General features: G+C 32.8%; 2 protein-coding genes across 3 annotated transcripts; one reads left to right on the top strand and one right to left on the bottom strand.

The window, feature by feature from the left end:
* Positions 1 to 29: 29 nt before the first annotated feature.
* On the bottom strand, positions 30 to 4,750 carry LOC140814073 (secreted mono- and diacylglycerol lipase 1-like). 2 transcript variants are annotated; one of them, XM_073172932.1, is made up of 11 exons: positions 4,578 to 4,750; positions 4,422 to 4,491; positions 3,720 to 3,817; positions 2,972 to 3,037; positions 2,809 to 2,856; positions 2,634 to 2,701; positions 2,285 to 2,357; positions 2,005 to 2,166; positions 1,355 to 1,549; positions 908 to 996; positions 30 to 434 (listed from the first exon to the last, which is right to left on the bottom strand). In XM_073172932.1, exons 2-11 carry the CDS (start codon positions 4,486 to 4,488, stop codon positions 218 to 220), a joined length of 1,083 nt encoding a protein of 360 aa, XP_073029033.1. In that variant the 5' UTR covers positions 4,489 to 4,491; positions 4,578 to 4,750; the 3' UTR covers positions 30 to 217. The 2 variants fall into 2 exon arrangements, with proteins under 2 accessions (XP_073029033.1, XP_073029034.1); XM_073172933.1 differs by having other exon boundaries at positions 3,720 to 3,878.
* Positions 4,751 to 8,612: 3,862 nt separating this feature from the next.
* Positions 8,613 to 9,263, top strand: LOC140813998 (monothiol glutaredoxin-S5-like). The gene has a single exon (XM_073172841.1). It carries the CDS (start codon positions 8,756 to 8,758, stop codon positions 9,062 to 9,064), a length of 309 nt encoding a protein of 102 aa, XP_073028942.1. The 5' UTR covers positions 8,613 to 8,755; the 3' UTR covers positions 9,065 to 9,263.
* The last annotated feature ends 2,846 nt before the right edge of the window (positions 9,264 to 12,109 follow it).

Below are 12,109 nucleotides of genomic sequence, written 5' to 3' on the forward strand. Positions count from 1 at the left end.
AAATTTGAGCAGATATATCACCAACGATGTAGTACACGTACAAAGTAGATATTTGGATTAAAATGATATATACAAATATTAACAATATTTATATATAAGATACTCTTTCCCAACCAAGGCCATGAAAACACAGGAGACAGCTACAACCAATAAAATAACCATGGGGCTCGTGCCATCATGTACACAAATCAATGGCACAGTTGACCAGAATCGAAATCTACATAGAAAGGCCCTGATCGGTTACCTCCTCTGTACTCTGTTTCAAAATTGGTGTGGGTGGATACTGGGATAAAATGAAATTCCCATCAACATCCATTTTTGCATAAGCAGCAACATGAGGATCCATCACAATTTTGCATTCGCTCGGTGAATCACATCCCATTTCAACGCCATAATATGACAAATGATCAGATATACTGTTCCCACTCACCGACCTACAGAGGAATCAAAGAAGTGGTTATCACAATGGTTGCCACTTAGCTAGCAATCACAAATGATATCAGCAGGAAAATACCCAAGAACTCCGGAGCAGTGCAGATGGGAGTGATGGATAGTTTCCATGTTTTGGGGGAGAGGTAAATGAAGATTGAAATTTTAATAAAATTAAACATTTTTTTCCACGATTGAAGGGGATCCACCACTGATACAAGAGGAAGCAATTTGAGAACTAGAATATTCTTATGAAGGATTGGCAACAGTATAGAATCTTGGCTAAGTCTATCATTATTTAGTGTCCTAAGAGTCATTCATCACCAATTCACCATCCAGTAACTCTGGTGATCAGGACTATCTAAAAGTAGAAAGAGAGCATCGCCTACATTATATCTTATATACTACAGCAGCAACCAAAAATAACAGATAAAATTCACTGATTGAAATATGACAAAGCTTATAAGCAAATACTTGCCTGCTACATGTTGGATCTTCCCCAGAATCATCACAGACCTTCTCCACTGTAAAAGTCAAAATTTCAAACCCAATATTGCAAAGCCAAACCTACAACACGAAGATTGAGCAAGCAGAGAAAAATAATGAAGCAATGAAGGCCAAAATAACGCAAATGTATGATTCAAAAATGTTTACACGGTCATTAATTTGGGGGTCTATGAAGTCAAAGAACTAAGATACTGCTATAAAAAGTATAAAACTAAAGCAATCATTACCACAACGTAGACCAGTTCTGGAGTTTACAACAAAGATCCAACAAGAAAGTGGTAAAGTTAATTAAGATTAAATACTAAAATAAGCCTAAATCAAAGAAAGATTGAACAACTAAAGCTTAATATAAAATATGTCATAAAGTCAAACGCCTAATATAAAATATGTCATGAAGTTAAACACCAAAAACTAGTACCTCTCTCGGGAAGTGATGGTACGTCTTTCGAGGAAAATAACGGTAATAAGGAGGTAAATGAGGCACAATATCATGTCCATTTGTGATGCGAAAGGTATTTGGCAGCACCTCACTATAATATGCAGCAAAAGCAGCATTGCCAATCCTAGGTTGCCCAAAGGTCATAACCTGAATATCTTGATGTCCAAAACTGAGCTGATAACAGGATAAGTAGTTTAAAAAAACTCCAAAAAAGAAATATTAAACGAATTATCTCACCATATATTAATCAGGAATTATTATTATTATACAATGCAATTTGAATCCTCTACAAGAAGACATGCTAAAACAATTTTTTATAAAAAATTAAGAAACCACTGTGTAAATTTTTGGACTGGACAAATCAAACACAGTCGTGCAAGTTAAGACTATAGAAGCTCCAAGCACTTCATGTGAAACATCTTTCAGAACTAAGGAGGTCGATCTTCTTGATTGATAACTTGCCCAAAGACTAGGCTAATTCTGGAATCATGTTGATATTTTTCTACCACAGAAAAATCCCTGGGAGGTCTCTACTATAACCTTTTGGGAAAAGATTGCAAAATAAATATAAGGCACGTGGCATTAAAGTAAAAGCCAACAATAGGTCAATAATCAAGTATTGGAATTACACGAAGATCAAGTCCACAAAAAGCTACTATAGCCCCTCCCATTGAATGCCCAGTAAGCATTATCTTAGTGTCTCCATATAACTGCTTTGCCTTTTGAACAGCATTTAGAACTCCAGAACGCAAGGATGTGTTGTAGTAAGCAGAATAAAAACCATGATGCACCTGGACCAAAGAATAAACCCACATAAAATGCACACGGATGCAAATACAGCAAACTTGTCAAAATATTCATGTGGAGGAGACAGAGAAAAAAGAAATGCATATATTTAGTCGCACACACCATTGCATCATCAACTCCAGGGTAATCAGTATCAAGCTGCTTCCAGAACAAATCTTCTACCCAGTTCTGTAAACTGCAAACAGAATTACCCATAAATAAGTTAAGTACTACCCTACACCATTTTTAGTTTATAAAAAATATTTTTATGTAAATGGTAATTATAAAAGCTCACAGACACGAGTACGTACCAGTCATAATATGGGTGAACAAAATAATGAGTATGGGAGATTGTCCATCAGTTGTATTATTTTGTTAAAACATTCGACTCAAAATTCAAATAAAATGGCCTTGAGATGAACAACCATCTGTGGAGAAGATAAATAGATCAATAAGCATGAATAAGCCAAACCTGAGCCCCTGAGTTCCTCTGATTGCAATGACAGTGGCATTAAGATCAGTCGCAACCCCAACAAATCCCTTCATAGAAACAACCAAATATTAGAACATCTAACAAAGTCAACAAAACATAAAAATAATGCTTTATCTGACAAAAATGATGAAAATGAAGACTCGTTTCCCCAAACCTGCAGGCAGGATTTCACGTCCACGATTAGGTCAATTATTTCAAAGCCCTGTACCCAACAAGAATAGTTTCAATTCAAAATTAAGATATTAGGTAATAAATAGCTACTTAATTTAAAGTCAACAAATATGATGTATTATGTAACTATTAGACTATTACTATACCTCAGTCAGACCGTCGCATCTCGAGCAAGTCCAAGTAAACAATTCCGTCAAGTCCGACAAATATACCTGCAAGTGCAAAATTTGTTTAGTTATACCATATATCAGCAGTTTCGCTTATGCACGTTAACTCAACAAAATACTATAAAAAAACTTGAGAGAATCGTTATGTAGAATAAGAGGCATTATAACAAATTATTCACTCGATAATGAAATGAGAAAACTTGTTTAACTTACTGCTTCGATAAAAGGAGAGTTTATTTATTTTAATACCAGAGGAATCTTGTTTGCACTTTAATGAGTGTTATTTTAGGATAACCTTTCGGATTATCTTCTTGTTGAAATATCTTGATTTGTCAAGAAATTGGATTTATTTTGGGATTCGATGAAAAAAATGGAAACAAATATTTAAAACTTTCTGACAATCAGTTATTTTAGGATGATCATATGCACGTTGACTCAACAAAATACTATCCAAAAAGAATTTCTTGAGAGAATCGTTATGTAGAATGAGAGGTATTATAAAAAATTATTCACTCGATAATGAAGTGGGAAAGCCTGTCAAGTTACTGCTTCGATAATAAAGGCTAGGTAAATGAAACAACCAACTCCTCAAAAAAACAACTCACACAACTGAACATATCTTTCAGGACAAGCACCAAAAATGTCTCAAGAAATATACATATCTAAAATACTTTTCCGAAAGCTTAATCATACACATGGATCCAAAATATAGTTCAGATGAACTCACAGCTGACGCGTATTGCACCAATATTTTTGCAAGAGTATGATTGTATGTCACCGACTGATCATTGGTATTATGCTTGTGCTTCACCGTTACCTTCAATTCTGTGCACATAAAGCATGGAAAAATTCATGTGCACAGCGGGAACAGAGATGTAGGTATCTCCTAACAGAATTAAGCAATAAGAATAATAAACCTTCTCATTCAAAACAAAGTAAACTATTCCAAAAAAAAATTATTACAACATCTAAAGTTAATTTAGAACGACATTTCTCTACAAAAACATAATTGGCACCACATAAAAAAGTATTAAGTATCATACAAGTCATGACATTCAGAAGTTGACGAATTCTTATGTAAATGACATGAGGCAAAGAGCAACTTTAATCATCAAAGATTGAATCCTGCATTTTATAAAACGAGACTTATATAACAAGTAATGGCTCATAAAATTCAGTCATTTAACGATCAACTCCTACGCAGAAACTTGATTTGTAATCACACTACACACAATATTAAATTTTTTTTATTTTTTTATTTGATAAAAATCCCGAGAAGGGTTAAGAGTGTATCTGCGATACAAACTTATAATAAAATATTCCAATTTTATGCTGAATTTTGCCATGAATAGAATTTTTGGATTCACCACTGATCGAGATATCTCTTCATATCCGCAATCAGGACTAAAAACCCAAAAAGATTAATTACCTCTACACAATGAAAATCCAAATAAATATACAAAAATTGCAATGGCCAACCACCGTCTTCTTTCCATCTCCTGCGAAAAAATATATTCAAATAACGAATCATAGAAAACTAATAAACAAAACCAACCAGCACTTCAAAAAAAACACTGGAACTAACCCAATTAAAACTCCAGAACCGAATTGGAATCTCCAATTCAGATAAATGGTCGGCTTTCCGGTGACCTCGAGAGTCTTTTTCCGAAGAACTCAGACCAGGCAAAACGACGACGAATTATTGCGGTCGTTTTGTATAGATCCTGGAGAGGGGGGGCACTTCCGCGTGGGAAATTAACGGAGCCTATATATCATATAAATAATTAAATATAGCCCGCAGCATACGGTGAATCTTGGATAAATGATCAGAGATCGAGTCTCACAAGTGACAGATTCCTGTCGGACCGGGGGTGAGCGATTTTACCTTTTGGAAAAATTAAATATATAATATTCGGCTGAATTAGGAATATGTAATTACATAATTGCCCTGAATGAGGTTGATTTTGAGGGGGTAAATTGTATTTTCATAGGGTTTCTTATAAATAGGTTTGTAACTTGTTCGGGATGGTTTATGCGTTGGAGTTAATTGACTTTTGGGTTTTCTTTTACGTATTTAAGATTACTTAATTAAAATTTAAAATAAAAATTAATATTTTTAATATAAAATATAATATTTTTTCATGAATTATTTCTATTAAATATTCATTTTACAAAATTGACAAGGCAGTCTCATAATAATTTTTGTTTTTTCACAAATTTGATCATTTCCCGTGAGTAATTTCCTTCTCAATCCTTAGTGGTCTTTTTTCATCTTCCTCGATAGATCTCAAGCCTCTGTATCTTTTTGGAGCCCAAATCTCTAGTGAGAGATGAAAGACCACTAAGATGATTTTGGGCCTATATATATTTGGAGCCCACCTTATAACATCAAAGTTAATTTATTTTTTTTCATTGATTAAAAGTATGGTTTTGAATTTTAATGAACAAAATGTTGCAATATTCGTTTTCTATTTTGAACTATCAACGTTACCTGAATACATTACATGTTCATTTAAAATATACGCTTAAGTAAAATAACAAACAAAATCCTATGAGAGCGTCTCACAGTTCAATTATGTGATACATATCTTCAACTCGATTACTTTTCACTATAGATAAGAACTCAGCCGCCTCCTATCATGTATATAGCTCCGTGAAACTATCTCACATGAAATATACTCATAAAAAATGCATGTGTGGCCAAGCTTTAGGCGTGTGACACACACAAACACACATAGAGCAATTTGTCCACTATGCCAACATCTTTGCATGGGATGGGATGCCGAGAACCACCATCGCCCATTTTCTTAGTACTAAAAGCTGGCATTACATGAATTCGTTCACATTACTTTTGTATATATTTCACTCATTCTTCTTGATCTTATCAACTTCGGTATGACACAAGATCTCTATGTGTATTCCCAGCCATACATAGTCCGTCGTATCAGTATCGTCCTTATTCTCTTTGCTTTTATTTCCATTCTATGGATTTCGTATTTATCTTTTTGTTATTTAAGAAAACCATCCATTTGATGAAGTGGGTGAAATAAATAATCATCATATCGGAAAAGGCTAAAATAAGTTATAACCTATATATGCATGTAATTGAAGACCTTTTTTAAAAAAAAAAATTTGTGAGTTTTTTTTTTTTTTTTTGGAGTTGGGACGTGTTTTGTATAATTGAGTCTCGAATCAGAACATAGACACGAGATTTTAGTGTAATATGAACTACAAACCATATATAATATATTTGAGTGCAAGATAGAGCAGTGCTGCAAACTGACTTTTGAGACAATTTAGAGCCATTTATAAACTTGTGGGCACTTCGCCGACCTATCGGTATATCTTTAGCCCATTCCTCCTTTATTTTTTTGGCTAAAGACGCGTGAGATCTAAGTTGCGATCTCCCTGTCCAGTGTCAAATATAGTCAATATTACGATTCATAATTTTTTTGAAGTCGTAAAGTAGTTTATTTTATTCTTTTTTTAGATTCAAATCTCATCAGCTAACAAATTTCTATTCTCCGACAAGGAACTAAATTTAAACATATATCCATTCACGGATGTCATCAATATATATCCCTTAACAATAAGGCCATTCTATCCTCGTTGCTTGTTCCTTTCCTACATGCGAATCTTTGTAAAGAAGAAGGGGAACAATGAAATCTACTTTTTTTTTTTAATATAAAAAAAAAAGTAAAATAAGAAATTAAAGAGGTCCCAAATGGATAGATCCAACTTCCTTCTCCAACTTGCCAGATGCTTCTTTGAAAGATATATCATTTTCACCTTCAATATTTCATGGGTTAATTAATAATAAGACTGCTAACAATTCCTTTAACCCGAATCGAAAAACCTCGAAAAAAATATATTTTAGTTTGAGAATTAAAATATAGACATCCAAATTCTTTGACGGGATAGTAATGATATAAATTTCCCAGTGCAAGTCGTATGCTTTTTGAATTTTAAGTGCAATTTTGGAGTGGAGAAATAAAATCGCATTCGGAATAAAGATAAATTTATATCGACGTACACGAGTATATATAAATCACATTCAGAATAAAGATAATAATATGGACGGATATATAAAAGAAATAAATCACATTCAGAATACACACATAAACATGGTGAAGTGGTGACGCTTGGTTTGGAATTGACGAATCACTAAAACATCGTTATATATTATAAGATCAAAATTCTATGAAATCTTTGCTTTAATATCTAACACGGAGAATAATAAACAGTGCATGGTTAAATACAACACATTTTTAACATGTTTTTTTTTTATTACGGGATACTTGCTTTTAAATTCCCACCGGCATATTTTTATTTGTGTTCAGTCCCGGTCATATCAAAAGTTTCTGCACTCTAAGCTCGCATATGTTTGTTCGGATGAAATTCGGTACAAAAAATTGAAAATATGGAATAAATATATGATATTTGAGTACTAATTGTTTTATATTCGACATAAAATATAAAATTTTTAGTACAAAATTGAAAAATTATATTAATATCAACACTTGCTACACATTTTTGTGTGTTCAAATATCATATATTAATACTATATTTTTAATGTTCTGTATCGATTTTCATTTGAAAAAAAGACATGAATAGTTAATATCAATATTTGTTACAAATGTTTTGTACTCAAATATAATATATTAGTATCATATTTGAAATATTTTGAACTCGAATATCATGATATATTACCATATTTTTTCAATATTTCGCACCGATTTTCATTCAAGAAAAGACGTATAATTAATATCAACTAAAAAAACATATATTAGTATCGGATCTGAAAAATTTGTGCCCAAATATCAGAATTTCATATGAGAAAACAATTGGGAGACCAAAGAGTGCATAACAATTTTTGTGTAAATAAGATATTGCAAAAAATGATCTGATAAAGACTAAACACAAATACAACTATGTTGATGGAGATTTATTGATCTTTAATCTTTTATTATTAAATAAAATAATAAATCAATCAATCAAAACACAACTTGTGAGGAAGAATCAGAACGTTAAAACCCTAAAAAATCTTTATAATTTCTTAGCCATTTTAGAGTTTTCCAAGTTTCATACAAAAATATGCATAGCTACATGCATGAAATTGTCTATATTAATAAGACAAAAATTTGTGTGAGACGGTCTCACGGATCGTATTTTGTGAGACAGATCTCTTATTTGGGTTATCTATGAAAAATTACTACTTTTCATGCTAAGAGTATGACTTTTTGTTGTGAATATCGGTAGTATTGACCCGTCTCACAAGTAAAAATTCGTGAGATCATCTCACAAGAAACATACTCTGTTAATAAAATTAGTAATACTTGTAAGATTGATCCAGGAATTGATTGAAAAATTAGTCCACTTTTATGTTAAGATTATATTTATGAGTACCGTACCGAAGGACATGTCTCTATCACCGTATGCAGAGATTCGTTATCGTGCGGTGTACCTTTTTTTATGCTCAATATCACTCTCAAGCTATTGATAAATACGAGATATGATGAGTTAAATTAAATTAAATATTTTTTTGGACAAAAAAAAAATCCACCTCACCAATCCAACAACAGTACCCTTCCTCCATTCCTATATAAACATTCCCATGCACACACAATTTTCCTCACACCAACATCAAACCAATCCAACTAGTTACATATCCTCTCTATCAACAATCACATTTTCTTCCGATTTCCCATCGTCCCGGCGACCATTTAGAGTCAAAAACTACCTTAAATCAAACCGCGATAGCCAATGGAGAGAGTTAGCAAGATGGTGTCGGAGAAACCGGTGGTGATCTTCAGCAAGAGCTCGTGTTGCATGAGCCACTCCATTAGATCACTGTTCAGTGATTTCGGAGTCCATCCGACGGTCTACGAGCTCGACGAGATTTCCCAGGGTCGGGAGATCGAGCAAACCCTCTCAAGACTCGGTTGCAACCCTACCGTCCCGGCGGTGTTTATTGGTGGCGAATTCGTTGGTGGAGCGAACGAGGTGATGAGCCACCACATCAAGAGGTCACTAAAACCGATGCTTAAAAGGGCTGGTGCCCTGTGGGTCTAATTGCACCAGCATAATTAAGTACGAATTAATCATGAGACACGGATAATGATGCATTTTGTTGCATATTAATTAATTACGTCATATTATATAAGTGTAGAATAAGAGCGATGCGTAATTAGAAGTAGAGAGATCAATGTAATTAGAGAAAATAAGCCACCGGGCTCCAATTTTCCTAACAAAACCACCACTTTGAAGTTTGTATGCACTAGAGCTTCTCCTCGTCAAACTTCACCTTGTGTGTTTGATTATTTAATAAACTTTAAACTTGGGAACACGTTTTGCTCCTATGATGCGAACACGGTACGGATTTGGGATCAATATATTTTAATTATACTCAGATCTTAAATTTGGATCTTAATGAATTTTAAATGACATGATAATAGACTCAACTTGAAATTCATAATAATTAAGTTTATGGTCGTCTTACTAATTAATTCTAGCTCTAAAGAATAAAAATATATTTGAACATATTTGAATCAATCGATCCAAACACAACCTAATATAATTTGCATTTTCTACTCTCAGATGAAGAATCCATCAGCATCGAGCGAGTACGAGACACTTTAATTTTGATGAAATGTATGTGTTATAGTTTCTGATCATGCATGGTATACAAATGCTCTTTGTGTGTAAAGGAAGCTTGGCTATGAAGAGAATTAAACATAAAATAGGCTTGAAATTTGTACTATCTCTAGAATGGAACAAAAATGACCTAATCGGTTCGGAAAGTTGACGGATGAAATTGAGGGAAAGCTAGTTAAACACCGGAAACAGCTACAAGCAATAGAGATGTCGCTATTTTGCAACTTTTTAAAAGGAAGCTAGTGTTGTGATCATATATATATATATGTCCAAATATAACTAAACTTGTCTGCTTTAAAAGAATAATATTTAATTAAATAAGAGAAATCTACTCTACTGGTTCGTAATCGGATCTTCCAAGTAACTGGTGAAGAGAAATCTTTGTGGGCTATCACCTGCGTCACAAACAAAACATCAGAGGCGTCGGGGTAGATACTCTGACGCTCAAGTCAGGAAATAACTTCTAGATCGTAATGGAGAGCTAAAAGGTTTCAATATCCAAAAAATCCTCCCGAATAATGAGAATACTCTCCTATTTATAGATTTTTTTGGAGAGTATAAAGTGGGCTTGGGCTTTTGATATAGTGAGCTTGGGCTTTTATAATTAATTTGAGCATCATTATCATAATTACCCATCAATGAGTACTCATCTATTATCATAATTGGATCTCGATATTTACTACTTTAACAAGATTAATTTACGATTTAGAAGTCGAACAAGTTTAGCGACATTTTTTATGCCGATGGAATTCATAGTGTGCACTAGCTAAATACTCGAGTTAACATAACATGATTATGTTTTGTGTGTGATACAAGATTTCGATTTACATAGGATGCACTCGTATTATATTTTTGGTGTATGTTGAACTTATCATAAAGTATGATAGATTTGAGAAGATATTGCAAGTGGAATTTTTGCATGAAACTACAAAAATTGAATTATGTGTGTGTGTGTGTGTGTATACATATATAATAAAAAAGAACAATATAATTGGTGGTAAGTATTGATCGATGCAATCGCAGGTACACCAAGCAACTTTAGAAAGCGGCCTTTGAGATATTGTAGGGGTAATTATATTGTGAGTTTTCTTTTTCTTTTTCTTTTTTAGAATCAAAGGTATTTTTTTATATATAATAAGCTAAGATTGATTAATTACAAATTGGGGATTAAAAAAATTACTAATTGAAGTATATATATCATGAAATAGATAAAACTAAAGATCCAATAACAAAAAACTTCATGGTCTTATAAGCACATGAAATTAGTTCATTAAATTAAATCCCTACAAATCATGGAAAGATGAAGTTTATATGGAATAAAATTTTATAAGCATATCAAATCAAATATAAAGTCAATCTTTATACAAATCTAGAAAGAAAAAACTCTAGCCAAATATTTAACAATATCTTGTGAATAAGGAAAAGATAGTTTAAGGAATAAGTTATATCTTGAAAATCAAAACATATTTTCTCTTTCAATCTTCTTATTTTTGTCTTTCTGGACAAAATATCCAAATATGATATTGGTTTTCTCATTTCCATTATTTTTCCATGTATAATAACTTTCTCTGAGTTAGATAGTTATCTCCCCTAAATTCTAATATGTTATTGCAATGTTATCAAATAGATGTTGTAACACATAAACAAGAACACTATGAAATTTCATTGATAAAACTAGATAACTAAGAAAACAGAACTAAAACTCAGAACTTAGAGACAATATATATAAAAAAACCAAACAAACTACGGAACGTCTCCAACAATATCGTCATCATGATCAGCATCAAGATCAACATCAGATTCGTCCACTTTTGCATCAGTAACTTCGACTTCTCCATCCACTTCTACTCCCATTTTTGTCAGCAAAGAATGAGCACCTAATTCCAACAACTCATACTCAGTCACTTGGGCTTCATAAAATGCAATGATCTCTCTTGCAGTTTGAATTCGTTGTCCGCCAAAATCTATTTGAGCTTAAATATGAGAGGTAGAGAGCATAACATACTCAGAAATCTTTTCTCTTTAAAAGATTTAACTTCGGTTGGTTTGGTTTCAGATGATGAAACTACTCATGTTGTCAACATCCTGGGTAACACCAGGCTCAAATCAGAGAAGATCAATCTCCATGTTTCCCTTGAGATATGCAGTTGTTATCTTCAGTTGGTCATTCACATCAGAAAATTCTTCATCTATATCATTTACAATTCCTTGGGACTTCAAAATCTTATAGATGGATGAAAAATATAACATTGTTGATTTGAATCATCCATCTTCAAGCTGTAGAACTGTATTGAATATCATCCGACCAAAATTGAAAGTGATACTACTAGATCAAAGACTTCGACACTTAGAAATCAATCTTTTTAGAAAGTTAAATGGGAATTCGATATATCGATCGAGGACGAAAGCACCAAAACAAATAAACTCAATATAAAAAAAATTTGTGTAGATCAAAGAATATAA

The sequence above is a fragment of the Primulina eburnea genome, chromosome 15 (genome assembly GCF_022965805.1).
Source record: "Primulina eburnea isolate SZY01 chromosome 15, ASM2296580v1, whole genome shotgun sequence".
Classification (NCBI taxonomy): domain Eukaryota; kingdom Viridiplantae; phylum Streptophyta; class Magnoliopsida; order Lamiales; family Gesneriaceae; genus Primulina; species Primulina eburnea.

Coding starts and splice junctions, on each gene's coding strand:
- LOC140814073 (XM_073172932.1), bottom strand. CDS start 4,488: ATGGAAAGAAGACGGTGGTTGGCCATTGCAATTTTTGTATATTTATTT. Junction 2,702..2,808: donor ACGTGAAATCCTGCCTGCAG/GTTTGGGGAAAC, acceptor GTTTCTATGAAG/GGATTTGTTGGGGTTGCGAC. Junction 2,358..2,633: donor AGAGGAACTCAGGGGCTCAG/GTTTGGCTTATT, acceptor TTCTGTTTGCAG/TTTACAGAACTGGGTAGAAG.
- LOC140813998 (XM_073172841.1), top strand. CDS start 8,756: ATGGAGAGAGTTAGCAAGATGGTGTCGGAGAAACCGGTGGTGATCTTC.